Below are 15,485 nucleotides of genomic sequence, written 5' to 3'. Positions count from 1 at the left end.
TTCACTTTTCAAGAAAATGTTTATTTCGGGAGAGCAGTTGGCGAAGGTGTCTCAAGTGACGCAGAATAATTGTCAATCAAGACAATTTTTTTTTCTCATTCATACATGATGTAGGCGGCACAAACAAAAAGCCGAAATTCTTCGGCTTGACAGGGATATGTGCCCCTTTAAAATTTTGTATAGACAATAATGAAAATACTAAATTGGCTACAACAAACATCGGTATTATTATACAAAGGTAAGAGGGATATGTAGCCATATGCAACGAAAAAATATTACGCAAGCAGTGTGATACAAGCCCAATTATCATTGTTACTAAAGCACAAGAAAGAAGTGAGAATCAAAAACCAAGTGAGTTTACCGAGCTCGGTAATAAATAGGGTAGTAGTTGACTTCTGTAATTAGTGCTTGCGGAGAATACAAAACGAACAGTGCGCTAATTTAGTCCACCTCGCTGTTGGCTCTTTTCTTCAGCTCTTGGCATTACAGGAAGTGCCGCTCGGAGACACTATCTATCCACTTTTATGCAATGGTGAGATAAGACCGGATGCAGACGCTCGAGCCTTCATCGCCATATATCTGTAGCGTAACGGTTGTTGTCATCTGCAGAAAGAAGAGACAAAAATATGGCCTTGGTCGGAGCTTTTGTCATGAAAAAAAAAAGGCATTGTTGGGCATTTTCAACGCCCAGTTAAGCACGAATTGATGCAAGCATTTCCCTGCCTTTCTCGGGCGTGGGTTTCGAAGGCATGCATTTGGGTGTTTGTTGTTTTAAGGGCTCCTAACATCAAGTCTGAAATCAATGTGCAGGCGAGAATGCGGGCTTTCACGAACTGTCTGATGCGTGCCGAAACACGCAGCTCAAGATGGCGATGAAAGACTCTATGACTAGTGCCGCAGGTTCGCGTGAGGTCTGTGCATGAAAGGCTGCCTTTTTAAAAAGCAGCGACGAACTCACTTTTTTTTTCATTTCTCATGTTCTTTTCCCCATATTAAAAGGGGCTTCATATCGGCGAGGAAATTTAAGAACGTTCTTCGTCTTGATATTTTAATGAAATCACCAATTCAAGCCCCAAACTACCTAGTGTCGCCACGCTCATGCCGCTGCATCCAGTCGGACTGAGTCACACGGACCACGCAGCGCGGATTCAAAGCACATGCGACGGCCAGTCTCTTTGCCGAGAGTAGTCGGATACAACTCAAGGACGCAGCTGCTCTTCCCCGTCAAATGACCCCCTTCCAGCGAATGGCGTCGGACGATTCTCATGACCCGGCTGGTGTTCCAAAACAGGGAGTGGTAGACGAAAGGGGATAATCCCTTCTCTCTATGGTCGAAAATAGAGCCCTGTTCATTGTGGCGCTACTCCTTGCATTGTCACGCTAGCAGGGTCACGAGGATCGCCCGACGCCATTGACCGGAAGGGGGACCCCTGACGGGAAAAAGCCGCTGCGTTCTTGAGCTGTATCCGACTAAAGCAGCGATAAAGCTCATCAAATGCTCCGTTGTGCTCCGTGACGCGTGGGTACCGGCCAGCGCGACACATGCTCCAGACACCTCCATGGAAGTGAGTGGCATGGTGGGCATGTTTCTGTCACGACCAGCGTGGCGTCTGTTCTACCACCCAGCGGCAATGGGAGCAGCGACCAATGGATGAGGACGAAATGTAATGAAAAGGAAATGGATCGCTACAGTATACGGCCCCTGATCACCTTTTCAAAAATAGGGGACATGACCAATGCGTGTACCAACTTACTTGAGGTGCAGCGGAGGGGACCGTCACACTGACTGAGCCGCCGTACTTCTCGCCCTTGGCGATAGGACACTGCAGGACGCTCTTGCAGAGGTCCCGTTGGACGCCTGGGATCTTAACTGGTATGATCCACAGTTTCATCTTGCCGTACAGCCAAGCAGTTGTGGTGTCCTGGTCTGTAGCAGCAGAAAGGAGGGTTGAAGAAAGAGCGATTCACACTATAAAGTTCAGGTACATCCAATACAAAGATGCTTCATCTATAGGAGCACCTAGTGATGCAATGACATGAAGTTATACTATCATAAACAAAATGTGATCGTAATTTATTTTGCTGTGAATTAATCAACTGCGTTTTGCAAGCTTCTCAAATCGCGCTTCTTTATTTCCTAAATTGATTGGCCACGGTTTAATGAAAAGCTGCTGCAGCCAAACGCGATGTGCATAACCCGAAGTTCATGACACTCGAGCGATGATCCTATTATTATTGTGTTGTTACGCTGCGTTTTTTTTTTCCTATTTTCACGAGGTCTTGGAAGGCCTGGGGCTGCCACGCGCTAAGCACGGCTCATCAAGTTCATTTCGACGAGAAGAAACCAGGTCCTCATATCTCGTCACCTCGAAATTCGCGTAGTAAACAGCACAGCAACCCGCAGTAAGCAGCCAAAAAACTACAACCAGCTCCAAAGCGTGTTTTGTCTTCCCATGTCGAACGTTCTTGGACAAAAATTTTGAATCCTGGAAAAGTGTAAGGTACTGTTATGGAAATATTGAAGATAATGATTCATTCTTCCGATGTGCAGCAAAACCTTTCTTTCAAAGTTTTTGCATCGCTCGCGCCGAATAGTTACTGCCATAGAAATTCAACGAGGAACGCTTTTTACGTTAGCTAAAACGTTAATACCACAACAGAAAATGCAAGCCTGCCGACAGATCTGCGGATATATTGATTGTTATAGTGAAATCTTACAATATATGAGAATACTGCTTTCGTAAACTTTTTCCTGTTGAAAAATGCTTTTGTCCAGATTTATTGTTGGGTATGTTTATTGGTGTTGATGATCACTAGCCAAAATAAAATCTCTGTAGCTGAATTTTGAAAATTCAGTTGATGACGTCGCCTAGACAAACTTACCAGATATTATAGAAAAGTGGACCTTGCTTTTCTCGCCCCGCTTGAGGACGCAAGGATCGGAGTCGCATGGTTCAACTTGGACCGAAACTACTTTAGCAGTGCTCCCTGCAAGTAAAATGGGACAGACATGTTTACAAACGCTCTGGATAGTGAAAAGAAACGCAGCAAAAAAAAGCTTAAACAGCATAGTCTACTGCTGAGAAAGGGAGAAAGTCGAGAGAGTGGCATCATTAGCGTGTCTCTCGTGGGTTCTCGACCGCACATTATATTTTCCACTCGGCTTTCTTCGCGTGCATCAAAAATTACATTTACAACGAAAACGCAAGCTTCAGGACTGCAAACCGTTTTATTATATTGACCACGGTACTTACAGGGTATGTTTTTGGCTAATAAATCCTTTTCTGCACGACTTACGCAGCTTCTAAATTCCCAGATTTTTGAGTGAAAAGTGATAAAGAAAGTAGTTTAACCTTCCTTTAAACAAAATCTGGAATTGAAACAAAAGGTTAATTTAAATTTTTTTTCTGCTGTAAAAAAATAAACTCACTCCCAAGAACGTCATATGCGTCAAGCGATTCATCAAAGGGATGCTCTTCGATTAGGCAAAAACATTTAAGAAAGGTCCCTCGCAGGTATGTTAAAAAAAAGCACCGCATCCTTTTGTCATCAATCAGGAATTTGTAATAAAATTAAGAGGCCATTTAATTAGCGTAAATTTCAAATAAAACCAGTGTGCATGGTATAAATGACATTGAATAAATAATATTCAGGGCCACAACGTTAGAGGCGCTTCTCCCGCGAAGGACTCAATAAAAAAGAAAGAAGCGCGATGCGAGCGTCGTTCTTAAGCTCCAAATAAGAGCACGATTTATGAACAGAGCTTACTGAACCTTTATATGCTTATAACTATAAGTTATCTTAGATGGTCAAAATGAATGCAAATAAGTATTTCGAAGTAGGCGTATTAGAGCGACAGTTACGGCCGTTTTATGCAACCACACGGTTCACCTCTCGGGCCAATGTATTGGAAGGCGAGTCCTTTGGCACTTGTTTTAAGGCTGCCGCGGTTAATTCGCCATTTCAACAAAAGAAGCGAACCCTGCTCATAAGAGTACACGTAGAAGAAACGTACAGTTCCGTTTGTTTCCTTATGAAAAATTTTTTAGACAGTCTATATACTGTTCATAGACATCTATAAGGTCTACAGACTCTCTATAGACGAACCCCAAAGAACAGTCTATAGGAAATACAAATCCTATAGACAGTCTACAGACAATCTATAGATTTACGTACATACACTTTTCGTGAGCATTTGTCAATAGACTCTGAATAGACAAGAAGAAATATCTATAGGAAAGCAAGAGAGCCTATAAGAAGTTTATAGGCTCTTCGCAGACCATCTTTATAAGGGTTGAATGTAAGACCAGTAAGACGGTTAGCACGCCTTCATTGATAGCCTGGAAAGAAAGAAAAATCCAACTTCAAGAGAACGACGCCACCAAGACCGGAGAGAGTGTGGTTGATTGTGAAGGAATCCAGAAAGGGAGTGGGAGGGGGCTGTCACTATGTGGTTAATAAATATAAAACATTGAACATAATTTTTTGTTTGCACCGCATTCAACATTAGTTACGTCTCAAAAAGCCCCATTAATGCAATAAATGTAATATTAAGTGCGACTATGCATAACTGGACTTGCAATACAGGAAGTGTGTTTATGGTAGAGAATGTAATCCGCAGAACAGCTAACGTAGGTTTTTTTTTTAGGGAAGCGAATTGGACAGTAGCAGGTAAGTGGGTACGTACCTGTGGACGGCATAATGCCAGTTGGGGAAATATTATGAAATTATGTAGGATACGGAACTAGGAAACTTCTCGCATGATAGAGTTAGTTGAAGTTCAGTGGAAGAGGACTTTGCATGGCAGTGGATTTAAGCTGGCTCGCTATGATATACCTGCGAAAAATGATTGTACTTCTACGTATAATGACAATACATGGCCCCAACACATTTTGTTTGGTACTGTTAATTTCCTAATGTATATTCATGTCAGATAAAAAAGTATAGCTTGTCTGTGTTGCAGCCTCTAAGGTTGTCTACGTCTTATTACATACCCTATCACTGGTCGCCGCAAAAACACTGCCAAGTCGCAGTAATCAGCGAGAAGAGGTGTAAATTTTGGCCTTTGAAAGCTCAATTTGCATGGTGGCGTACATCAGGGACAGTTAAAAGGCTAGTACTCTAAGAGTGTGAAATCGATGCTCAATAAATACAATGTGCCTGGCCTTTCGTTGCCTGAGAACATAGCGACGGTCTCAAGCTGGTAGATTCGCAAGTGTATTTTCTTCCTATGCAGCAGCTTCCAAGCACCTCGAATCCCGTGAGCATGCAGTGAAAGGCTTTTGCGACACTCCGACTTTAGTCACAGCCAAGAAATAATGCAACTAAACGCTTACCGCAGTCCCAGAAGTCGAGATCTCTTCGCTGAGCAGAAGCCAAGCCTATAATCAGGACGAGAAGCACGCAGCGGATCATAGTGACGAGAGCGGGAGCAGCGGCCCCTGCACTAAAGTAAGCTTATAGGAAAACTCCTGACAGCGCCGCGTCTTGTGACGTGGCACTAGGCATGGTCTTATATAGTGCACCAGTGGAAGCAAGTGCTCGCGTTCCAACGACTGCGCCTCACTCACATTCCCTTTCCCACCCTTGAGGACATTCTGTTATTTAAATAAAATAAAGTTGTTCCTCCTCATTCTCCCATTGTAATTATTAGCGACGACATCAGGCAAACATGAGGAAGTTTACAATCCCTACATTCATCTTTGGGTTCATTGCACACCTCTTTCACAATGAAAATAATGATAGCAGCAGAGCTTCATCGGCTCCTGGCCCTTTATCACTTTTGTGGGCTTCGTAAATGAAGCCTCTTGCGCAGAGAAATTCCTGTCTTCCTAATCAAGGACATTATCAAATGCCTTTGTCATGACCGAGTACCTATCCAGGATGTTTTTCTTTCTCCGAGGTAATGGGGGGGGGGGGGGGGGGGGCGGGTGCACATGAGTTCAGTTTGATTTTGGGGGGGAATCCGAGCCTCCTGAACTCGCTTTTAGATTCGGGCCTGATTAATGTAGCTGCACATTTAAGTTCTTTTTTATCGAGAAGCGTGTGGTGAATAGCTCGTCCACGAGCCAATCCTTTTGAATCGTGCTGAAAGCGCAACACTGGGTGTTAACTAAGCTCTTGGTGACAATTTCTTCACACAAGCAGGACCCTACACGTATCCAAATCCCCTTAATATTTGTCCGTAAAGTTTGGAGACTGATTTATTTTCTTCTCTAGAAATGATTCCCAAAAACAAAGCTTGGTGCGTATGTGTAGCGCCATCTTTCGGGCTAACCTGAGCTATTTTTGTTATTTGCTGTGGCAGCCGCTAGATGACACTACATGTATAACACATTGCCACTAGTCACTACACGTTGTCACTAGTCGTCTGCGCATTGTATTGTGAGTGAATGTGGAGAGATGGACGTCCACCTCGAACAGCGTGTAAACATAAAATTCTGTGTGAAGCTTGGCAAGACAGCCACACAGACGTATGAGCTCCTTCGTGACGCTTACGGCAACGAGACATTATCGCGGACGCGAGTTTTCGAGTGGCACAAGAGGTTCGTTTCAGGGAGAACGTCGGTGGAAGACGACACAAGGCAGGGCCACCCTTCAACCTCACGGAATGAAAACAGCGTGGCTCAGATAAGGGAACTCGTACAGCAAGACCGCACCATTACAGTCCGCATGCTATCAGATGCTCTCGACATTAGGAAGACGACATGCCACCAAATTTTGCGTGAGAACTTGGGGAAACGAAAGCTGAATGTCATACTTGTGCCGCACTCCCTCACACAAGACCAGAAGGACACGTGGGCATCTGTGAACGCTGGTTTGCTCTCCGAGGAAGAGAAGGATGCTGCATTCGTCGACAGCATCACTGCTGAAGACTAAACATGGTGTTTTCAATGCGATCCTCAAACAAAGAGGCAGAGCACTGAATGGCGGCCCACAAGCTCTCCGGCGTCGAGAAAGGGGCGGCGACAGAAGACCAAAACCAAGACGATGCTGATAGTTTTTTTCGATGCCATAGGTGTCATGCACCACGATCTCGTCCCACAAGAGCAGACGGTTAATCAGGAGTTTTATACCCGCGTGCTGCAACACATGCGCGATGCACTGCGACGCCGTCGTCCTGACTGATGGGCATCTGGACAATGGAGCCTTTTCCACGTTAAAGCTAGGCCGCACACTGCTCTCAGCGTGACAAAATTTTTCGCCAAGCACAGCATTACTGTACTTTCCCATCCGCCATACTCGCCTGAGCTCTCCCCATGCGATTTTTTCCTGTTTCCTGCTGTGAAGAGAGCCCTAAAAGGTCGCTGGATGGGCAACGTAGAGGTCATTCAATACGCCACGACAAAGGAACTGACAGCCCTGCCAAAAGAATCGTTTTCCAACTGTTTCCAAGACCTCAAGAAGCGTTGGAAGCTGTATATGGACTGCAAGGGAGACTATTTCGAAAGGGCGCTGCACAAATGATTTCAATGTTAAACGTATTTTTTAATGGACTCAGTCTCGGAACTTTACGGACAAAGGTTGCTCCTCAAAACAGGGGCCTTGCAGGGAGTATTTTCCGCTCTGCATTCAATAGTGCTCGCTATCTTGCAATAAGCACCGGCTGCTCAGCTCCATGCAACGCTGCCGAGTGCAACGCATGATAGTTTTTTTCTTGTACAAATTACTGCAAAAAGTCTGAGAGGAAACAAGAATAGCAATGATTTTTATTTATATCAGCTCTATTGAGTTTTACTTTGTATTAGAGACGCCGTAGTGGAGGGCACTGCATTGTTTTAGAACAACTTTACATATCGCCTCATCGAAATGCGGGCGCAGCGGCTGACCTCGAGCTCACCAGCCGAATGTTTTATCTACCGAGCCAGCGCAGCAGTAAATAAGAGAAAAAAGTTTAAGAATGTAAGAATGCCAAATTTTATCAACCGAACAATAGCTTGAAATATGCGATCAAATAGAAAATATTAAGCCGCGTAGCATTTATCAAATATTGGAACCTTTAATATCACAGATTCGAGCTCTGAACATTGTCCTGCTTGTGAGCTGAATATTTCTGTAGACAATAAGGACCCCGATTCAGATAGCTGTATAGCGACCTCAGCCTTGGCATTATGGCATGTCTGAAACAACGTGTAATTTAGATTATGCATACAATTATCGCTTTAAAAGTCGGGTGCTCCTCCTCTCCTGCAGTTGCCGCTCAACACGCTTAGCTTAGTTGAAGTTAGGAAAAAGAGATAAAATTGTACCGCGCATTTTGCTCTGCTGGACCGTACTCAAAGTTGAACCTCTGATAGAAGAATCAATCTTCAATAAAGCCGTTTAATTTCGTACATCTATACGACTCCTTTCCATAGGGCTCCTAAAGCTGTTGATTTGGCAGTATGAAAAGCGTCTCAGAAATATCTGAACTCTGTCCAGCTCCCGTTCTGAACGCTGTCGTTCTCCTATACTTACGTTGTATAAAGTACCACAGCCTACAATTTTAATGCGCTAGTACTAAGGCTTCCAATCTCGAAAAAAAAATCGCGGGTGGTTTAACATGGGGTCAATAACGAATTATCGTGCGCTAGCACGGTTGGCCCTGGTTTTGCATGGTTTCTCTTGGCTTTCTATAGTTTTGCTTTATTTGAACTGCCTTAACCTTGGTTTACATAGCGTTTTCGTGATATTCCATAATTTTAAACTTGTACTGCAGTACAACTGGTCATTCTCTACATTCATTAATCTCTAGCAGTCCCCATACCACTCCTGGCCCAGTGTCGCAGCGGTTAAGCGATTTCTCGCTTAACGGCGGTTTCTCCTGCTGTTGACCGGTGTACTGCAGTGGACGCGAGCTAAACAAGCCGCTGAAGCAGAGCAGCAACGAGAAGCTAGACTTGCGAACAGGGTGGAAGAACAAGCTAATAATCTTCCACCGTGCTTGCGAAAGACCAAACGGTTAGCGGCGGAGGCTGCCGCTGCTGTTTCTTCGACGACGCCTTCGTCCATTTGTGAGACTGAAGCGTCGGAATCTGATCTGAACCTGCGTTTGAGCTACCATGCCATACGTCTGGCGGAAAAATTCGTCTGCGACAAACAAGTTTCCCCACGACTTCACCGAAAACCGGTTTGGCAGTGTGTGCAACTCGTGTGAAAGACTGTGGCTAACCTATGCTTAACGACTAAACTTACCGAAAGCATAACCAAAGCAAACAGGGTTTTTTCGCTCTGTATAACCAATAGCTGATTTAATACCTGCTGCGTGTCTTCGGACCCAAGATACTAAACTTATTGTTGGAATATGGCGGTGCGCTCGGCTTGAAGCACTCTGGCATGGGTCGACCCGGTATTACACTGCCTCCGGGATCGGAAGGAAGGAAGGAAGGAAGGCCTCAGACGTTGCTGGCACATACCCACTACGGGGGAGTGGCCAAGACACAGGCGGTTAATTACTGGATACAGGAAATTTTTGACGGGAAAAGGAGTGGTAATAGTATGTAGTCTGATAGATTGGAAGAGGGAAGGAAAGGGGTCCAGTTAACTTGGAGATCGAAGACGGGACAATTGCTTAATGTGCATAATAGTACACAATGCCTGTAATGTTGCAATGTCTTACTGACAGAGATCAGGAAAAAGAAATTAGAATGGGAGTCGCTGCGTTTCCTGAAGAAAATTTTGCACAGCAGAGCGCACACTCCTGTCGCTTCGTCCAAGCAAAGAAGCGCCAATGGAAAGAACAACCGCGGAAGACACAGGCAAGCCCAGTTGATGAAATGGAATTTGCAAAAGACGCTTCCTCAAATGAGAAAAGCGGCGGCAGAACAGCAGGAAGTGATCTATTGTCTCAGGTTCGGCACAAAAAGGGCACAGTGGGGAAGCTGCCAGGCCAGATCTGTGAAGGTAGAAATTTAGAAGGGGAACCCGGCAACGCAAGCGCGTGAAAGAGACCTCTAGTCTGCGTGAGCGCCAGTCTTTGCTACTCCAAGGATGCAGAAGATGCTGATATTCGGGAGACGATGTAAGAGCCGAGGCAGCAAATTCCTGAAATATTGTGTAGCTGCGAAACCTCACCGCAGCTGTATATGCACACGATGGTAGGACAGCAACAATTGGGCCGCTGAGAGAGGCTCTTGCTAAGGAATCTGCAACCTCATTTAAGTGAAAGCCCATGTGACCTGGTACCCAAAGCAACCTTACCGAATTTAGATGCAGCGGAATCAGGAACTTAAAGAGGCGTAATGGCCGAGAGTCAGTGGGCGAGGATAAGGAAGAGCAAATGGACAGAGAGTCTGTCATAACCACGACCTGGGAAACGGTAGATTCTAATTTTCGTAAGGCTAAGATTACTGCTAATAATTCAGCCAGAAAAATTGGAGTGAAGTCAGGAAGACGGAGAGAAAAAGACCAATCCAGTGAAGGTGAAAAAATTCCCACACCTGCCTTTTCGCGATCCTGCGAGGCATCGGTAGCAATAAGAACATGAGAGGGAAAGGACCTTAGGTGGTCCTGCAATAGACCCTGAAGAAGCGGGAAGGGCTGCAGCTTTGCATTCGATGGGAAAATGTCATCGAATTCAATCTGGACAGATGAGGAGTTGTTATATATTTGGCGGACATCAGTGAAATGGATATTTATGCGATCAAGGAGGGACTGCACGTAACATATCTGCGGGGTATGAAATCGAGACCAGGCAGCACTAAAAAAGGCGGAAGGTTGACTAAGAAATATTATACTGGAAGCGTGAAGAGGGGAGTCGCACAATTTTAAAAATGTTTGAACTGTTAAAAGGCGAAACCTAGCTGATAACGAAGGCATTCGCGCCTCAAGGTGCAGAACAGCATTGGCGACATATTTTGGAAGCCCCAGACAAAGGCGCAACGCCTCACGCTCCAAAAGCACAAGAGGGCGAAGTTTATAGGCAGGAGCTCCTGAGAATAAAACACACCCAAACTCCAAAATTGGGCGGACGTACATTTTATAAATCATCAGAAGCGTATGCCTTCTCATGCCTGACCTAGCACTACAAAGCCTGCGCAGGATGCCAATGGCCCGAACTCCTTTTGCAGAAACTTGCTCAATGTGTGGCCGCCAGGAGAGAGTAGAGTCGTATATTACACCGAGATACTTCACCGTCTGAACTTGAGGTATTATGTTATTTCTATAGACCAGGCAGATGTTTACAGGAACAGAAACTGGAAATACTAACAATGCGCATTTCTTCACATTAAGGGACAGATGAATTCTTCCTAGCCAGTTGTCAAGAACATTGAGGTAATTTTGCAGGGTGCGATAAAGAGTGTGAATGTCACCTGCTGATGCAAAAAATGCAATATCGTCGGCGTACACATAAGTTTTCACATTTTGAATGCATGGAATTGAGCTTAGAAAAATGTTAAAAAGAACAGGGGAGAGAACTGATCCTTGCGGAACACCTCTTGTCTGTGGAAATCTCCTTGAGGAAATACCATTTTGGCAGCAGTAAAATTCTCTATTTTCTAAAAAGACAGAAATCCAGGCTACAAAATAGCTTGGGAAGTTGAGTTCCTGTAATCTTAGTAATAGAGTCGAGTGCTCCACGCTGTCGTATGCTTTACTGATATCCAAGGTGACAAGCGCAGCAAACTGTTTTCTATTGCGAGCTAATTTAATACGACTCTCAAGATCAGTATGAGCACACCAAATTGAACAACCCGGCCTGAAACCAATTTGACATGGATTCAATACAGCATTTTCTGAAATGAATGACATGACACGGCCGAGAAGGACCCTTTCCACAAATTTCACTAGGTTCGATGTTAACGAAATAGGGCGTATATTGTCGAAAGTTAAGCCCTCCCCTTGCTTTTTAAGCAATGGAACTATTTCAGCAAGACGCCACTCATGCGGTATCCAAGGACCTTTAATAGAATGGTTAATTAGAGCCAACAGGTCTGCAGGAGATTCATTGAACAAAATTTTGATCATAGATGAAGTGACCTTATCGGGGCCAGGAGCCGCTGGGGATAAGCGCAGAACAATTTGCGACAGCTCAGGCATAGAGACCTCAGTGAAATCACTTGAGGTGCATGTGAATATAGTAGGAGAAGGTAAAGCAGATGTAAAGCGAAGCTCTAGGCCACACGCAATATCTTCTAAGGCCTTTGCGATGTCAGCAGGGGACTGAACGAGGGATTCAATGTTGGCAGTCGGAGGAATCACCTTGTTGCGCCTCATGAAACTAAACAAGGCTCGTTTACTGCCCGATTGGGAAAGGAAATCATAATGATTTGTATTATACTCCTCCTTTGCACGGGCGATCCTTTGCCCCGGGATCGGCCCGGGGCATATTAGCGCGCGCCTTTTCTTTCTATCTTTGCTCTCCTATCCTTTAACTCTCCTACTTTCAGCACGCGCCAGCCAGCGTGGCTCGGCTTGAGCCAGCAGGCAGGCCCGTGCATTTTCCTTTTCTTTCTTTATATCAGCAACAGCAGCAGCTCTGTAGAACGAGGTTTAGATGAATTACACGCCGCCAATTTTTTTTTTTGAACCTCGTGAAGTAGTACTTTAGCACAAAAAAGAAGAAAAGCGTTGCTGGATGTTGAGCATTACTAAGCGCGAAATAAAGTGCGAAAGCAGTGTTTTGCAGGTGAACGCCACTGCCACGCACCTGAAAGCGCGATTGTGGTGTCGACTGAGCCAGGTAGCTAATTATGCGCCTTTTCTTCCCTCGAAATCAACGGAGTCAACGTTGCTATCGCCGACGCCAATGAACGCCGGCGGCCTATTGAAAAATTTGGAGAATTTTGGGGAAAGGAAATGGCGCAGTATCTTTCTCACATATCGGTGGACACCTGAACCGCGCCGTAAGGGAAGGGATAAAGGAAGGAGTGAAAGAAGAAAGGAAGAAAGAGGTGCCGTAGTGGAGGGCTCCGGAATAATATCGACCACCTGGGGATCTTTAACGTGCACTGACATCGCACAGCACACGGGCGTCTTAGCGTTTCGCCTCCATCGAAACGCGGCCGCCGCGGTCAGGTACGCATACAGGTACTCCGGATCAGTAGCCGAGCACGCTAACCACTGAGCCAACGCGGCGGGTACGGCATATTGCTCCAGTGGCGTTTTTCTGTCATAACCTTGTCAACGCAAGTAGCGCACATCTCTCTGTCACTGCCACCACGTAGCTCAGAACTTGTTTGAGGTGTCCACTGACCGAGGGATCCAGTTATGAGCGTTATTTTCCTGGCGTGGCTTTTTATTTTATTTAGTTTTTTTTTCGTGGTCTGTTGTCTGAGCGTCTCAAGCCAGCTAGATCTGCAGAAATAAAACAATTATGGCCGCGACTGCGTCGCGCTTTGGTTACTTTGGTTTCGAGCTTGTGGCGGGAGAACAGATCAGTTTCGTGGCCACTGGACGAGAGCCATGCTGTCGCCACTTTTTTTTAACATGGTATTTACTGCTGTGATGCAATGTTTTAGGTACATGACCTGTGTACAAAAGTTAGGGAAACAGTGGTAAATCAACACGATGCATAACAAGACACACCCAAGCGACGCACCAAACGCCAAAAATAGGAAATGCAGTGCACATAAAGAATACGTCATAATAAGACACATCTAAATAACAAAGCACAGAACTAAGAGTGAGTGCCACTCTGATTCGAACTCGGTTTGGGCATACACTTCTTTTGTATAGGTGTACAATCATTCTACTAAAGTGGTCTTTTTCAAAAACTACAGATTCACAATGGTGGTCCAAGATGCGTTTCTTTCAGAAGCTGTATAATCCAATTAGAAAGGACATGTCGAAAGACTTATCAACAAAAGGCAGTGCAATGAGATATCGTACAGAAAGCGGCGTTCAATTAAGTTTTTTTTTTTTCCGTCTCCGCTGCAAGATATCTGAGGAGAGTATCGCATCTTTGCAACTGATGAAACAATGCTCAATTGTTTCGTGAGCATCACAAAGGCGGCAATTTACCGTAGACACAAAAATACTCTTTTTCTTGGTGTGTAGCTTATAGAAAAATGCCTTTGTAGAGGGCCAGGAACACTGCTTTGCACACGTTGATAGACGCAGTATATGTTGAAAAATGCCATTTGCTTCGCCGCACATCGTTATGATCATCATCTCTATCCTTTATTACCCATTAGTGGTTTCCAGAAGGGCAGTGTAGCCATTTTTTACATGAATTGTACTTAGTTAGAAAGTGCAAGAAAATTACGGGCGCGCCTCATTATCAATTTGCGATGACAATGTGTGAGCATTAGGGCTTCTCCTTGCTTTTAATGGCTTCTCTTGTAATTATTATATTCTCTTCCCATTTCCCAATGTACTGTGCCTCGTATTTATTTACTCACCAAAGATTCTTCGCTCAACTTCACTGAGCAAACTACTTGCGTGTGAAACTTGCATGCAAGACACACTTCACAACTTTCAGTCTCTGCATCTAGGCAGAGTACCATTTTTGTTATTAAGGACCGCAGCGGTGGCCTAGTCGTTTGAGCATCCGCCTCACAAGCGGGAGGTGCGTGGTTCGATCCCCAGTGCCCCCGGTTACCCACCGGTGATACAATGGGCGCAAGCTTTCTCCTGGCCTGGTGCTCGGCTTATCAGGGGTGAAATGCATGGAAAATTGGTCTTTGACCACACCACGAGTAATCGAAAATGCCTTGCGCCACGGCGCTTTTTGGCCACAGATGCCCTTGCGCCATAAAAATCTATAATCGTAATCTACATAATAATTTTTTATGATTAAAATTGGCAAACCGTATTGAGCAAAGACTGATCGTCGTTAGAAAACATGTGGTGGTAAAAAAAGCAGCTGTCTGCAAAAGCGCGAATGGATGATGGAATCTCGGAACTAATTCTCTAGAACACATTGCTGGGCTAGTTGGTTCATGTTATTCAATGATCAATTAATGGCGGGTAATTGACCATTGTATTCCGAATAGAAGCTAGCTTATGCATGCAAGAAAGAGCAAGGGGGACAGTGACCGAGCCACTCCGGAGATTACTTGGGTTGTGGTGCAACGATCACTGTCAAGTACAGTGTATTGGGATCGGCCTCTTGGAAAACAGCGAGTACATGATAGATGCGTCGCGGTTAACTAAGAACAGCGAGTTTACTCATGAATCTGTGATGCAACTACGCGGTCGAAAGCTTTTGGAAATTCAAATAGATGACATCTGTTTGAAATGAAGAATCAAGGTTCATGTGAAGGTCAGTTGAAGGCTCTAAAAGCTTTTTCGCATGATAGCCTGAGCGAAAACCATGCTGGCTATTGAAAAAATAGTATCCTTTACGTCAGATATGATTTGTGAATATATTACATGTTCCAATAACTTGCAAGCCATAAACGTTAGGGAGATAGGGTGATAATTGGAGGAATTGGAATGGTAGCCTGCCTTGAACATAGGAGTAGAACAACTTGGTTTTCAGCCATTCGGGATGTACCTGCTGGATTCGACTAGGCAAAAATTATTGTAAAATTTTGCTTGCAATGATAATTTTCGAGAAAATG

General features: G+C 44.7%; 1 protein-coding gene across 1 annotated transcript; it reads right to left on the bottom strand.

The window, feature by feature from the left end:
- LOC144120930 (mite group 2 allergen-like Ixo r 2) lies at nt 1-5,517 on the bottom strand. Its single transcript, XM_077653750.1, has 4 exons — nt 5,337-5,517; nt 2,884-2,988; nt 1,755-1,927; nt 1-603 (listed from the first exon to the last, which is right to left on the bottom strand). Exons 1-4 carry the CDS (start codon nt 5,413-5,415, stop codon nt 523-525), a joined length of 438 nt encoding a protein of 145 aa, XP_077509876.1. The 5' UTR covers nt 5,416-5,517; the 3' UTR covers nt 1-522.
- Nucleotides 5,518-15,485: the final 9,968 nt, after the last annotated feature.

Source organism: Amblyomma americanum, chromosome 2 (genome assembly GCF_052857255.1).
Source record: "Amblyomma americanum isolate KBUSLIRL-KWMA chromosome 2, ASM5285725v1, whole genome shotgun sequence".
In the NCBI taxonomy this organism is placed as follows: Eukaryota; Metazoa; Arthropoda; class Arachnida; order Ixodida; family Ixodidae; genus Amblyomma; species Amblyomma americanum.
This window is presented reverse-complemented; position numbering and strand designations above follow the sequence as displayed.

What these genes read in the sequence shown, in the direction of transcription:
- LOC144120930 (XM_077653750.1), bottom strand. Translation starts at nt 5,415, where the DNA reads ATGATCCGCTGCGTGCTTCTCGTCCTGATTATAGGCTTGGCTTCTGCT. An exon ending in TCTCGACTTCTGGGACTGCG is followed by an intron (nt 2,989 to 5,336) that starts GTAAGCGTTTAG and finishes TTTTACTTGCAG; the next exon opens with GGAGCACTGCTAAAGTAGTT. An exon ending in CCACTTTTCTATAATATCTG is followed by an intron (nt 1,928 to 2,883) that starts GTAAGTTTGTCT and finishes CTGCTGCTACAG; the next exon opens with ACCAGGACACCACAACTGCT.